The 15,312-nt window shown below is 45.5% G+C and overlaps 1 protein-coding gene across 10 annotated transcripts in view; it reads left to right on the top strand.

The window, feature by feature from the left end:
- Positions 1-14,955, top strand: part of DENND5B (DENN domain containing 5B) — a 105,662-nt gene extending 90,707 nt beyond the window's left edge. For all 10 annotated transcript variants that reach the window (XM_040061249.2, XM_040061246.2, XM_040061241.2 and 7 more), the window contains 9 exons: positions 2,133-2,261; positions 3,272-3,393; positions 5,060-5,205; positions 6,858-6,976; positions 8,007-8,194; positions 8,836-8,918; positions 9,064-9,190; positions 9,949-10,123; positions 11,001-14,955. In XM_040061249.2, the coding sequence (XP_039917183.1) occupies positions 2,133-2,261; positions 3,272-3,393; positions 5,060-5,205; positions 6,858-6,976; positions 8,007-8,194; positions 8,836-8,918; positions 9,064-9,190; positions 9,949-10,123; positions 11,001-11,184 (1,273 nt within the window). In that variant the 3' untranslated portion in view covers positions 11,185-14,955. The remainder of the gene's footprint in view (positions 1-2,132; positions 2,262-3,271; positions 3,394-5,059; positions 5,206-6,857; positions 6,977-8,006; positions 8,195-8,835; positions 8,919-9,063; positions 9,191-9,948; positions 10,124-11,000) is intronic.
- The last annotated feature ends 357 nt before the right edge of the window (positions 14,956-15,312 follow it).

Below are 15,312 nucleotides of genomic sequence, written 5' to 3'. Positions count from 1 at the left end.
AGGACTACGGGTCACGTGTCCAGCTCTCTGCTGGAAGGTCTAATGCTGGCTGCCGTGCTCTGAGCCAGGAAGGGTTTTCCTATGCCAGGAGCAAGGCTTCAGCCTTGCAGGTCAGCCTGGCACAGAGCAGTGCTGCTGGGCTGTGTATCCTCTTCATTTGTGCAGGGAAAACTCCTATTTTTGGACAGCTCCAAGATGTTCTTTTCAAATTTGCCCTAAAGGTCCTGGGCCTGCTCCGTTAGAGGCTTTGTAAACAAGAGAGTCATTTTTTCAAATAATGCAGGGACAAAATAGGGCACTGTCTTGGTTTGAAAGGCAGGTGTCTGTTAAGGAAGGCAGGAGCTTCTCTTGGAATGGAGAATGTAAACCCCTTCCCTCCGAATTATTGTCATTCTGAAATTAAGGGGCTCTTAGGAAAAGATATGAGAATAGGAAAAACAGTTCTTTTACTAGTATGTATATAAAAAAATAAAATAACTACTACTTAATAGGAAAATGAAAAATAAAATGCTGTAATATAAAAACACTGGCAGAGTCAGAATACAACCTGACACCCTGCTGCTCGGGGTGTTGGTTGCAGTCCAATTAAATGATGGCTGCAGTCCTCCTGGAGTGACAGATGTGGTTCTGCTGAAGCAATGATCCTGTAGAAGCATGTTGTTTTCCTCTGAAGGTCCAGTGGTAGTGTAGAAGGGTGTGTTCTTCCTCTGGGAATCCAGTGGAAAAAGGCTGACTGTGATGTTCCAAATCTCAGATTATATCCAGGTGGGAATGTTTGGCTCCTCCCCTGGGTGGAGCATCTCCCAGTGGGATGATGTAATTGTACCAGTCAGGCAGCGAGCCTCACTGACAGAAGATATGCCCCTGGAGGGAGGATGGGTCCTGGAAGAGACAAAGAGCACTGCCCCACCTGGTTTTAACAGATGGTAATAGAATGCCTACATCTTGCATTGCAACCCAGGACAAACACAAAGCACACACTTGGGTGTAACAGATGGGGAAAGCAGGAGACAGTGAGACTGTAGTAGTCAATGTAAAAAAGCATCAGTTGCAGCATGGCATTGTTGGATTTCCTTTGGAGTAAATATTGCCCCATTCCCCAACACTCAGCAATGCATGGAGGGCTGTCAAGGAGGTTGCAGGAGTTAGACAGTAAATTGCAACTGGGATTAGTTCAGACTTCAGCTGATGGTACTTGGAACCTGCCGTGAAGATTTGGAGGGCTGAATTGCCTATGCACTTAACGTGCAGGCTGCATGAAAATTAAGAAATTGCAGCCTTTTCTTTCCCCTGCTGAAAACTGTTACTCATTTTTCTTCTTTTTTATTTAACCAAGTGGGGAGGTTTTGGAAGCAACTTTATCCTGCCATGGCAGCTCTCTTCCTCTTCTAAAACTCCCTGTGCTCTAAAACTAGTTTCTGGCATTCTCCACACTGAAATATGGGAAGTGTAAAAAGAAAAAAGAAAAGCATAACTGTAGAAGAAAGCCCCTATGGAACAGTTCTGCTTTCCTACAGGTGAAACATATGGAGGACTGTTCAAATTATCACTTACAGGAAGGCCTCTTATATCCCTAAAAATGTGATTCTGCTTGCAGCTTCCTGTGGCTGTTTTTGCCTCAGCAGTCCTCCTTTTGTCAGATGTGCCATCGCTGCTGCCCTCAAGGTGTTTGTTAGAACCTTCAGAGCCACTGTGGTTTGGAGAAGCTCTCAGGACACGTGTTTGTCCTCTGCCCTCCCGTTCGAGTCCGCAGCTTGAGGTGGCAGCGGAGCTATGACTGGGTCTCACCAGGTGCCTGCTTACCGAAGTGTCAGCAGCGTCCATGAGAACATCTGCCATGGGTAGACAGGTTTACCACTCCTCACCTTGGCCAGGCAACCACTGAGCAGCAGCTCCTATGGGCTGCCATGCCCGGAAAAAGCTGCCATGGGTCCTCGTGCCAGCCTGGGGCTGCCAGGGATCTCATTGCTGCGGCGCCGGGTTCTGGGGGGGCCCTGCTGGGGATCGCTCCACAAATTACGTCAGAAGACGTTTTCCAGTTCACCTGCTGCATCATCACACGGGATGTTGCCATTTGAAGCATGCAGAATTTTTATGATTCATCTATTTATTTTCTTCCCCACACATTTCAGGCACGTTCAGAACATGAGTGAGATAAAGACTGATGTGGGGCGAGCCCGTGCCTGGATAAGACTTTCTCTGGAGAAGAAGCTTCTGTCCCAGCACCTGAAGCAGCTGCTCTCCAACCAGGCACTTGCAAAGTAAGCCAGCTCTTTTCTTCAAACCTTCACTTTCACGCTGTGAAAGTGGTGTCTCAAGGTGCTGCTGCTTGGGGTACAGTACCTGTTTGGGTACTGTGGTTTCCAGCTAGAAGTGATTGAAGGGCAGGGGGGAGCAGGGAGAGGTGGCACTGCCCACCCAGCAGTCTGCTCATCTGCACGGAAAACACATCACAGATTTCAGGTGGCGCTGCCCACCCAGGAGTGTGCACATCTGCATGGAAAACACATCACAGATTTCAGGTGGTGCTGCCCACCCAGGAGTGTGCACATCTGCATGGAAAACACATCACAGATTTCAGGTGGTGCTGCCCACCCAGGAGTGTGCACATCTGCATGGAAAACACATCACAGATTTCAGGTGGTGCTGCCCACCCAGGAGTGTGCACATCTGCATGGAAAACACATCACAGATTTCAGGTGGTGCTGCCCACCCAGGGGTGTGCACAACTGCATGGAAAACACATCACAGATTTCAGGAAGGAGGCATCAGTTCCTGGTCAGGTCTGTGCACTGATCCAAGCCACGCTGCAGCCCTACAGATGCTTGAACTGACAGAGTGGTGGGAGGGCCCCAGGTGCTACTTGGTGCATTCTGCCGAGTTTTGTGTCGGAGTAGGGAGGAGAAGGAAGATGAGATTATTAGATGAGACTGTTCCACAGTGGGAAGGTATGGGGGAGAAATGAGGGTGCTGTATGTTGGTTCAGGTCTGCTGCTGTGAGTAGTGTTAGTTTTTACCTGTGCTTTGCAGCAAAGCCCAAACTGAGACAAACTCAGTAGCCTTGCTGTGGGAGTGTGGGTGGAGCCAAGAGTGCTCTGTAAAACATATTTGCATGCCCTCTGTGGGTTTCTAGCAGCTTCTGTTACTGAGGAATCATACCTCCCATTAAGAGCCACTCTTGATTTGGTGTCTGGAGATTCAAATACCTTTTAAGATACATGGTGCTTTTTCAAGAGCAACAACAAAAATGCCACGTGCGTGTTCCTCCCAGGAAACTTTACAAGCGTTACGCTTTCCTGCGCTGTGAAGAAGAACGGGAACAGTTTCTGTATCACCTGCTCTCACTCAATGCTGTGGATTACTTCTGCTTCACAAGCGTCTTCACTACAATCAGTGAGTTGGAGAATCATTTTTTTTCCCCCTGACTAAAAATTAGTTGCTGTCATGGTTTGTAAGAGGTGATGTTGCTGGTGCCTGAGTAGCTGAGCCCTTATCTGGAAGCCTTGGTTGTTGCTGCGGGGCTCCTGGGTGCTGGGTGTTGCTCTGGGAAACCAGCTGGAGATGGGAGTGCTCTGGATAAGAGCATTGCACAAAGGAGAGTTATCAGCAGAGAGTACTGCTCTCTGTAGTTTCTTTCAGCTTCCCTCCCAGGCAAGTCCTCCACCTCCTAATGCTTCTTTCTGGCCTTCATTAAGTGTGCATCCTAGCAGTCTGCTCTCCCCAGACTGAGGAGGAGATGGAAGATTGGAGGATGAAATACTCCTCTGTGCATTTTAAATCTCTTTTTGTCTCTTCTTAAATGCCAGAAAGACTCCTTTCTCACTCTCTCTTGTAAAGAAGAGAGCAGAGATTGGATTGATATCTGGAAATGAATCTTCATCTCTCCAGAACTGGACAATGGAGAAAAAGCAAGATCCCATTAGATGACTAATTGTTTGGATTCACCTGGGCTGCTGTTATTTTTAATTTTCCTGCCTGTTCAGAGCGAAGTGAAGCAAGTTTTATGTGGCTGTCAAAACAGGCACTCATTTTACTTTTTCTCCTCTTAAAGCAATAAGACCCCTCAGAACTAGTGCGGCGCAGAGAGATTTATTCATCCTTGATTACCTTATTTCTGTGGGGCATGCAGCTTAACAGCTTTCTCCTGTAGGACAAGGGATGTGGGGGCATCTTTTTGAGTGCAGTATGATTGGCTGGCACGCTGAACTAAAAGGGGCTGGCTTAGCATCCCCAGTCAAAAAGACAGCTTGTGAAACATAAGGGGAGAGTGAGTCTTGCAGTGCTAGAGGTGCAGTGTCAGCGTCAAATCCAGATTGGGGTGGGTGGCAGTCCTTGTCTTAAGCATGTATGAGTGGCACAGATTTAAAAGCAGAAGAGTAAGAGAGTAAGAATAAAGAGGGGGATGTCCACAGAGACCCACCAGACCTGAGAGTCTGCCTGTGGTGTTAGCAGCCGTGCCAGCATTTCCTGTTGCAGCCTTTCAGTATTTGCAGGGAGCCTATAAGAAAGATGGGAACGAACATTTTATCATTTACCTGTTGCAGTAGAACAAGGGATGACGGTTTTCAAGTAAAAGAGGGTCAGTTTAGGTTAGCTATAACGAAGAAGTATTTTACATTTTGGGTAGTGAGACCCTGGCACGGGTTGCCCAGAGAAGTCGTGGATGCCCCATCCCTGGGACTGTTCAAGGTCAGGTTGGACGGCGCTGTGGGCGCTCCGGTCTGGTTGAAGATGGCCCTGCTCACTAGGGTTGGACTGGCTGGTGCCTTCCAAAGCAGACCGTCGATGCCTGTGAGGCTCCTTTCCCCGGTGACGCGCCGTGCGCTCCCCGCAGCCGCCCTGCGCGGTCCCGGCCGTGCCGCGGGGCTGCAGCTCCACCGTGCGGCTCCGCTGCCTTCGCCCCTGCCCGCAGCTCTCCTGCTTCGCCTCTCGGACAGGCAACGACAGCTTGTCTTCGAGGGAAAGGCGTGGTTTGCCCCAGAAATTGCATTTACTGTAAGGGAAAAAAAAAAAACAAATAGATCGAGACTAACGTACTTCCCCCTCTGCCTGTTCTCAGTGATCCCTTACAGGTCAGTGATAATTCCCATCAAAAAACTAAGCAATGCAATAACCACATCAAACCCGTGGATATGTGTGTCAGGAGAACTGGGAGATAGTGGCGTCATGCAGATTCCTAAAAACCACCTAGAAATGACGTTTGAGGTGAGTATGTGCTCTTCACGTTTTCCTTTCAATTTGGAACATGCTTCCAAATAAATTTTAATTTGTTAAGAGGATTTTAAGAGCGCGGCATTTCAGATTTTGTCCTGATTTTCAATGTCACTGTTGGTTCAAATATGTACAGGAAAATAGCCTGCCCCTCTTGTGTGACAGGGGGCTTTCCTGTGAGCACACACCACTTTTAACCACAGACCTTGCTGCTGTCCCTGTCCAGCCCTGAATTCCTCACCTTGCCTATCTACTTCTACGTCTCATTCCCTTCCACACCTCCTTGACTAATTTTCCCTTTCAGTGCTCATTTCCAGCTCCTCATCTCCCTTCCAAGTTTCTTTTCTCTTCTTTCACTCTTGTCTTTCCACTGACCACCACCCAGGTCCCTTTCGACCTCTGGCCAGTCCCAAATTTCTTCTCAGCCCGTTGTCTGTCATTGCCCTTCAACATCCCAGCCTCACGTGCTGTCTGTGGCACACTGGGAGGTGCCATCCCCACTGGGCTCTCTCCCCTAGGCTGGCTGGGGCTTTCTCTTTGCTTTCCCCTCTGCTTTCCCACCCAGAAATTACAGGTTGGCTCGGTGCCATGCCAGAGCAGCTGGTAGCGGGAATTGCAGGGAAAGCCCCATCAAGCTCCTCTAGCTCCGGGCTCTACCATATCCATTAAGAAGTGATTTTGTAGGAAAATCTGCTGCTGAAATTGAGGTTGCATCCACTGAGCATATGCAGACCGATCTTCAACAACAATAGCAAAAAAAGCCGCTTGCCAAATATAGGCTGGTTTCGACCAAGAGAGGATGTTTTTGAGATAAGTGCCCACGTCTCATTCAGATATTACTATTTTGTAGAAAAGATCTCCAGGCTTCTAACAGGCAAAATGACATATTTAGATATTTGTAAGGACTGTATTGATGCTTTTCTGGATTATTCCTTTGGCTGAAACTTTCCTAAAATATCGACTTGGGTAGCCACCCACTTATAGAAAGTGTCAGCCCAAACTGCTTGTTTGGCAGCATCAGGAGCAGTGAAAACCAAGGTCTTTCAAGGAAAGTGTTTAGGTGACGTTAACAGATGTTGCTGCCAGCCCCACCTACAATTACATCTTGCACTGGAATTCACAGTGTCTTGTTTTCCTTCTGTGTCTTTGTGATGCTGAGTCTCGTGTTAGTGATTTTTGTTTGGCCCAACAATAAGCAAATCCATCTTTGAAAATAATAAAGAATCTAGAGACTGCTGCATAGTGTGGAGTGAGTCAGCTGAAGGTCAGTATTCTCCAAATGGATTTTTGAAAAGCTGTTTGCATTGAAGATCTATTTCTTCTGCAAAAGTACACCTTTTTATCACCTTACTCAGAAATGTGTAATTAATACTTCTCAGAAACATTCAGAGTGAATGCTCTCAACAGAGAATGTAGTCTCTCCACAAGCTTTAAACAGCTGGGGTTTTTTTTTTCCTCCTATCTTAAAATAATTATGCTGCTTTTGAAAATGCTCTGTGTGTTTGGTCGAAAATACTTGTTCTATAAATCAAAGAAAGCTAGAAAACTGAACAAGAGCCTACATTTGAGACCATATGCATGCCTGTGGTGGGGGTGTGTGTTGTCTGTTCTTTTTTAAACAAAGCAAAAACTGTTACTCGTTTCAGTGCCAGAACTTGGGGAAGCTGACGACCGTTCAGATTGGCCATGACAACTCAGGGCTACTGGCCAAGTGGCTGGTTGATTGTGTCATGGTCAGGAATGAAATAACAGGACACACGTACAAGTAAGCAACAAGCTGTAATTTTCCTTGTCTGAAGTTCTTGTTGAATTTAGAGAAAGCAAGAAGGCGTTCACCTTCTCCTTGACTCTATCTGGGGCTGATTTGGGCCCCTGATAGGGTTGGGTTGGTCACCCCCACCCCTGGTTCTTTCATTTCAGGAGCCCTAATTGAAGTCAGATAACCTGATAAATATTAAATGATATTTGAGTGCAGGATTTTCTTTGCATCTTTCTGAGATAGGACAGACAGTGTGGATACTTTTGAAGTGATTCGTATGTTTGTGTCTAATAATTAGATCTCTTGATTTAAAGTAGTGGGGTAAAATTGTGGATAAATTAACTCTTTCAACCCCAAGAACTGAAATGACACTCTGGGGGAAATAGTAAGAAGATAAAAGGTTTTGATGATTTCTTAATCTTATATTGAGCACATACCTCTGTGTCAAAATGGTCTCCTAATTCATCATTGTTTTTACAAAACGTGGCTCAGCAGACTCATTTTTTTAAAAAACGTTAACTTGGAAAACTGCAGTTCAGAGAGATGAGCTCCAGATCTCCGAGTTGGCCACAGTGTATAGGGGAAAGTAGGATGACATGGGATAAAATGACCGGGGGTATGCATGGATTTCATTAGGGCTGTGTATGGGATCCAAAGGTACAGCAGTAAAATGTGAGGTGGGGTCTGAGTATGAGGAGATGTCACAGCCTCAGCTGGGTGGAAACTCTATGGGGATTTGGTTGTTAATCAACACAACGCTCTTAAAGGCTGCAAGTGCAAAATAACTCATCAGAAAACAACATGTGGACCATAAAATACGTGTGTGACCCAAGCTTTGCATATTTCCCCGTTTCTAAGGATGATCAGTGGTGGTGCAGGGGCTGCTCCTGCAGAGCTCTGCTTTGTGAGAATTTCCTGGGAGCAAAGCATTCCCTGCCTGTTAGCAGTGTTTATTGGGTGCCAGCTGTCCCCCAGCCCTGAGATCAGGCTGTGCCGTGCGTGTGGCTGAGCTGTGCTCGTCCTGGGCGCGCTGCAGGTTCCCCTGTGGGCGGTGGCTGGGAAAAGGCGTTGATGATGGCAGTCTGGAGCGGATCCTCATTGGAGAGCTGGTGTCCTCCACGTCTGACGAGGAGCTGGGAAAGCAGTGCCGCACGCCGCCCCAGCAGAAATCTCCCACTGTGACTCGGCGCCTGAGCATCACTTCCCTCACGGGGAGGAACACCAGTAAGTCCTCGCCTTCCTCCCCAGGGTCATAGCAAAGGGGTCAGCTGCCAGCTGCTGGGGGGAAGAAGCTGCTGTGAACAGGAGGGTTCATCCTGAAGCAAGGCTTGGTGCAGAGCAGCAGCTGCAAGCCGATGAGCTTCTCCTGCCTTCCCTGGTTGGTGTTTGCTCTGGGACGTACGCGTCGCCTCTTTCAATGTCCCCTTCTGACTGTAGGGAGATAATAATCTCTTTCTTTGGAGCATGGAGACACGAGATGAGGGAGGAGGAGGAGGCGGCAGAATTTGCAGGAGCTGATGCTGCTCAGCCTCCCAGCTCACTTTGCAGGCCTCTCTGAGGGCAGCTCAGAGCTCAGTGTGGCTGCTGTGAACTGCCTTCTGGCAGAGCTTATCTCTGCAGGGACCATAGGGGACATCAACCTCACATCCCTAAAATTAGCTTTTATGGGTAACTGCACTTGGCTGCAACAGGACACGGGACAGTGAGGGTCACGTGAGGCATTCTCTGCTAAAGCACAGAGATGGGACAGTGTAGATCCTGTTTGTACGTCTGTCCAGCTCCTGTAAAATGAGAAGATATTAGTGCTGAAATGTCAAGCAAGGAAAGATTAACCTTCAGCTACTCTGCTCTCCATCATTTCACAGAGCCTAATGCGGGGCAGATCCAAGAGGGAATCGGGGAAGCCGTGAACAATATTGTGAAACACTTCCACAAGCCAGAGAAAGAGGTAATTCCTACTTTTTGTTACTTGCCAGCAAATTTTTATAAACAGAAATGCCACTGAAGTACCAGTAGATGTACTGCCTTTAGATCTGAAGTTTCTGGCATCCAAATGAGGTGAGTTGTACTCACCTAGTCTCCTTTTTCCACAGAGAGGGAGCCTTACCATTTTGTTGTGTGGAGAAAATGGTCTGGTTGCAGCACTGGAGCAGGTCTTCCACCATGGATTCAAATCAGCTCGCATTTTTCATAAGAATGTCTTCATCTGGGATTTCATAGGTAAGCTGATATATGATTTGGAGGGGAAGCTTTAGGGCAAAATGGCTCCTCACATGCAGACCTTGGATTCTCATCAGCTAGGGTGCCATTTCTCCTGCCAGGCACGTGCTCCAGGTTGCTTAAAGTCAATGAGAAACCCGGTGGCAGATGAGAAATACTAAACTCTGTGTAAGAGAGGAGTCTGAGTCTGTGCAGAAGTTTGAGTTCCTAGTTCAAACAGCTGCTTTTCTGAGAGAAAGAAGGTAGGCTGGAAATGGGCGTAGAGGAGCAGTCAGTGTTACAGGGAGAACTGGGAATGGGCAGGGACTGAAAGGTTTGGATTCTTGGTTTATGAGAACTCTCCTAATCATTGCATTGGTCTTCTGGTGATCCTTACCTTTAGGCCTATGTAGGGATAATTTAAGATGTACTTCCTCCCTTAGAACAGGCTTGCAGGCAGAGATGCTCAGCCTGAGGGTAAGTGCTTACTCAGAAAAAGTGAAAAATCAATACTGATGGTATCACTTATATTGAAAGCCTTGAGGGGTGCTCTGGTGCTGCCCCTTGGTGTTACCTGTGTTGGACATCAGCCAGACTGACCAGTGCTGTGCCATGGCAAAGGTGGAGGTGGCCACTTACCTGGTCTTCAGAGTCAGGAATTAATAGATAAACTGTGGAATAGCTCTCAGCAGGTTGTTTTTTTAAGGATTCCCTTGCGTGATCCTGTGTTACAATGAAGTGCTTCTTCTCACTGTGTTCTGGTGTTCTCCCTACCACAGAGAAAGCTGTTGCTTACTTTGAAACCAGTGATCAGATTGGAGACAATGAGGAGGCCCTTTTGCTTCAGAGATCTTCATGCAAAACCTTCTGTCATTATGTCAATGCCATCAATACAGCTCCAAGGAACATTGGAAAGGATGGCAAGTTCCAAATCCTGGTTTGCCTGGGGACAAGGTACTGAACTGCTCTTCATTGTGTGTGTCCTCTGGCATTAGACTAGGAGAATATTTTTCCACCATCGTTATTACCTTTAATAACAATGTTATTGTTATTAGCTTTAGTTTTCCATTTTAAGACATCTCACACCTATCTATTATCCAGTGCCTATTTTAGGCAGCTTTAGTACTACATCAAAAATTGGAGCAAAGAAGCACTAATAATACAGGGCTAGTGTCTAAACTGCTAAAAATGTTTTGAGCTTTTTTATAACTGTTAGCTTGACAGTTGTGTATGAAATCTGTTTTGCAATGCTATTTTTGATGAAGTACTGACTTCAGGAATGCAGAGTTACTTTTCAGGAGCTGGTGAATTTCTAAATCCTCATTCAATTGCTTGTGAAAATGGGATGCCTGTTATAATTTTGACAGAACTGTTCTAGATGAACCTTTCTTTCCTAATAGGACACTTTCTGTCTTGCTCTTCGGGAGGGGCAGGAGGGTGGGACTTAGCTGTATTTTGGAGGGCTGAAGTTGGTATGTCTAGAAATAAGCACCATTTTTGTCTTATCTGTCTGGATACTTGGAAAACCAGTTTGCAGACAGTCTGTCAGATTTTACTTTCCCTGTTCCTGATCTGAAGATGTTCCTGAATTCTTAAAAATTCTTACAAATGTCCAATTCCGCTAGTATCTTTCAATTTTCATTTCTACAGTAGGTAGTATTTTACTAACCAAATCAAGGGTTGCGATTACACGGCAAATTTTGCGTGTGCAAACAATGCCCACCACTCACCAAAAGGGGCTGCACGCTTTGGGTTGTGCTCTTGGAGAAGAATTGCAGTGTGAGATCTGTTGCGCTTGGTGCTAAAACAATTCCTGTCGTGCCCTTTCCAGGGACCACTTGCTGTCTCAGTGGATCCCGCTGCTGGCGGAGTGCCCGCCCATCACACGGATGTACGAGGAGAACGCTCTCCTCCGGGACCGCATGACTGTCAACTCCCTTATCCGAGTCCTACAGACATTGCAAGATTTCAACATCATCCTAGAAGGATCGCTCATTAAAGGAGTGGATGTTTAGCATGGCTTTGCTGAGAACTTCATTACTCCTTTCCCAAACAAGCAAGCCACAATTGGAGACCTGTCAGGACTTGAATGCCATGGTAGTGCACCACTGTAAGGCCGAGCTGCTGGTGGAAGCAGGATTGGGAAGCCCAGTTTGTGCCCGATGGGGACTGGCCTCTAAAGCTGCAGAAAGCTAAGATGCAGTATTGTAGTTTATTTGAAACAGAAATTTAGTACAAAAAAATAGAGTATTTTCATGTGTTAGATGTGTGTAAATATGCTATCTTCTTTAAGAAATTATATTGCTCTAAGAAATTTTTCTTAGACTGAATGTTCTTGTTCTGACTTATGAGTAGCTTAAACCCAGGGGAAGGACTCGTTGGGGGAGGGAAGGACCAAGGTGGGAAGGGATGCCGCTACTTGCTTGCGAGGAAGAAGCCAATCAACGTGTAAATACAGCGCAAACTCAGCAGGGCTTTTTTCAGGTATTGCAAAATTAATACAGCAAATATCCTTATGTAGCCATTGTGATCGTGTCACTCTGGAAATGCTGTAAGCGTATGCTGGTTTACCCTGCTGTACATGGTCTCTCTTAGTTTGTTGTGTGTTCAGAGACTCGCCTTCCCATGCATGGAAGTAGTGAGTCGTCATTTTTTTTCTGTAAGGTCTTTTGTGTCACTCCTGTTGATCTCCAAAAGTGGAAACAAGTGTTGGAATGCTTAAACACTGGAGAGAAGGACTGCTGTCAGCATCAAAGCTTGAGAGGATGAGATACATGTTGAAGCCTTGCTGCTGCAGCCTGAGATGGGGAATGGCAGCTTGCTTCACTCACTCAGTGTGTCCCTTCCCTGTCTAGATGTTCTCATGATTCACCCTCACCCTCAGCCAGTTTGTGTTGTGGATGACCTTTTTTTTTTTTTTTTTCCCCATGAGGAGGAATTTGGTTTGTACCAAATTCTTGCTGTACTTGAGAAGAATCATTGCTGTGGAGCCACAAACACTGCTGTTGCTGTGCTACCAAACTATATCAGCTAGCTTTGAAATGTTGACAGGTTATGAGTCTTCCTTTATCCTGCAGAGTGAGTGTTCCTAAGGGAGTACAGGATCTTGGATGACTTTTTATTTTGTTTTTTTTTTAATTATCCAGCTACAAAAATAAAAGTAATTAAGTAAAAGGAGGGGGGGAAATAATCTCACGTTGGTATTTTGAGGCTTCTCTCCAACACTCTTTCCAGTTAATGCATTACTAATACAGTTCATATATAGAGATACAGCTCTTGATGAGGAGCTGGGAGCACCTGTGTGATACAAATTGAACAAGAGATTATATCGAAATCACCTTGCGAGTACCATGCAGCAAATATGGTGTATATTTTCCATTCTTGTGGGTGGGAGTTGGAAGGGTCGGAGGACACAGATTCACCTGGTTTTAAATTTTGGAAGTTAGGTTAAATATAGGTTTTTGTTTTCATTTGTTTATTCCCTACAATCTTGGGCATTTGGTCAGTGGATTTTTGGAAGTCTCACTGTCAGCTGGGGCTTGGGAAGGGCCCCTGACTGGTACTGTAAGCGTGTTGCCTTGCTCTGTGCTCTCAAGTGGCATTAGGAAGGGCTTGGCAATGGTGGAGAGTGGCAGGTCTTGGCACAGCGTGCGCATGGTGGAAAGAGGGATGGGAGATGAGGAGAAGGAAAGAGGATGAAAATAAGGGTTTGCTTTCTTACCTGCCTTTTGTCAAGCTTCTCTACTTTCCTGTGGTCCTTCTGCTGCTCAGTTCTTGGAACAGCACTCACTTCAGTGTCAAAGTTTCACGTGGACTCCCAACCAGAAGAAAGCTCTTTGTGTAACTTTGTTTCATTGGAGAGTTTTATGTTATAGAAGTCTTTTTGTTTCTAAGAAGGAAGTAAAATAACACTGTCAAGGAGCCTTCTACTTTAATGAGGGTTCCAGCTTTCAATAACCATTCTTTCCTCCTGAGCTTGTGCTTCCTTAAACTGACTGAACTCATCCCAAATACTGCAGGCAGCACTGCCATGTCACTGCTGTGGCTGTGAATAACTCGTGTAAAGGCTGTGAATGGTGTCTCGAGTTAGTAGCCAGAGCCCACAGCTGTGTGACATCTCTCTTTTATTTCCAGAAATGTGAAATTCGGGGTGTTAGGATTTTCTGTGTGGCCAGGCATGTCTGCTTAAAGTCAGCAGACGATGCATGACAACCCTGCAGCAGCAATTGAAAATGTGTCCCGGTACTTAACTCCATCGATGAATTATACATTTAGCACCAGAAACCATGTGGCAGCATTATTTGGTAATGACTGGTTAGGAAGTTTTGATTTCTATTATGACTCAGGCCTTTCATGTCTAATGACTGCTATACAGGATTTTTTTTCACGCCCAGCCCAGTCTAAGTGACTTTCATTTTACTGAAATAACCACCTCTTTAGTCCTTGGATTTCTTCACAGCATCATCTGCATTTGTGGGCTGGATGCTCCCCAAAGTACACTGCTGCAGACTTCTCCCAAGGCTGGGTACGACTGGAGCAGTCGTAACATTCATCTGACACGACAAGGGTTAAGTGCAAGCAGGATAAAGGAGAAATGTAGGCACCTCTGAAGGTCATTCATTTAAACGAATAAACCACACACAGAGAAAAAAGGCAATAACTACATGAAGTCTTTCTTAAGTTAAAAGAAGTCAAAACCTGGGAATTTTTAAAATTCAAATCAGGGCCTTTCCCCATTTCAGACTACATTAAGAAACCTTTAGCACTTAACACGACTACACCTCAGCTTTTTCAGCAAGTGTTGACTTGTTTGGTTTTGTCAGGTTTCACATCATATTAATAATAATACAATAAAAATTATGTATGTCTCATGTTTCCTTGTAGGCAATAAACCACCCCAAGATATGTTGAAAGGGGCACAGCTGAGTGCCTCAGATTCCTAGAGTAGTTATTTGACAACCTCCTTGGCAGAACAGTTTTTTGGGTTGTTTTTGGTTTTTTTTTTTTTTTACTTTTGTTGATTGGAAACTGTGAGGTTTTTTCTGTAAGGTTTACAGAAATCATTCTACCCACTAGAATGGTGAGAAACCCATCAGGATTCTTCTAAGCCAACACAGTTTTGACTTCAGTATTAAAGCACCTTCTTTGGTTGAGAAAGGGAATCTTGGAAAAGACCAAAGCTTTCTGGTATCTGCTTTTTAACAGAACAAAAAAATCCCTATCCTATGCCTGTCTGCAGATGTCTGAGCTTGCACAGTCCAGTTGTACTAACAGCCAGCATGGTAACTTGAGGGAGTCAGAGAATCAAATGCCTCACTCTGTACAAAATGTGTATTTATAATTCTCTGAAATAAATGAAATTGTACCGTTTAGTGAAAAAACCTGCTCATGTTTATTCCCAGTTGGTTTGTGTAATTAGCTATCATTGTTCAAAAGTGTGTTTTTAGGGTAGTTGCGCGGCAGCATATTTGAGAAAATTCCTTCTTTCAATCAAACGAAGGTGCGCGTCGTGAGGGGAAATATTGTGTGTTACACTTGAAATGTACAAACGTGCCCTGTATAACTTAAAATGATCCCCAAATGTCTCCATTGAGTATATTTTGTCTTTACATTATTACTACCGGAATAAGAACTGGATTATTTTCAAGACAACATTAGTAAAAGTATTGTTATATCAAGCACTTTAACATACACACCACAAACCGACATGGTTTTTTCAGGTTTTGAAGTACATTGAAATACAGCTTTTCATGCTATGTCCTTTACAAATAAAACTGTGAGAATAATGGCTGGTGTCACTTTCTCCTTGCAGAGGAACCAAGAGATTGAGGTCTCAAGCTGAGGAGCTGATCTGAGCCTGGAGGGAACAAACTGACCCGAATGATCCAGCTGGTGGTGGCTCTGGTACTGGGAAGTTGCTGGAGCAAAGCTGGGGAGAAGGGGGTGTGAGGGACTGTTCCCAAAACCAGCCCTTCTGCCTCCTCTTTGTGTCAGGGGATTCCAAGGCTGTCATTCCAAGGTTTAGGTGGGAAACGTTGCTGATTACAGGGGAGAAATGGGATCACAGTGCAGCTGAGCTCTTACCAGGGTGGTGTTCGCTAGGCAACCGAGATTGCTTTGCCCTTAGGATCTGGAGAAGTGGG

Source organism: Hirundo rustica, chromosome 4 (genome assembly GCF_015227805.2).
Source record: "Hirundo rustica isolate bHirRus1 chromosome 4, bHirRus1.pri.v3, whole genome shotgun sequence".
Classification (NCBI taxonomy): domain Eukaryota; kingdom Metazoa; phylum Chordata; class Aves; order Passeriformes; family Hirundinidae; genus Hirundo; species Hirundo rustica.
This window is presented reverse-complemented; position numbering and strand designations above follow the sequence as displayed.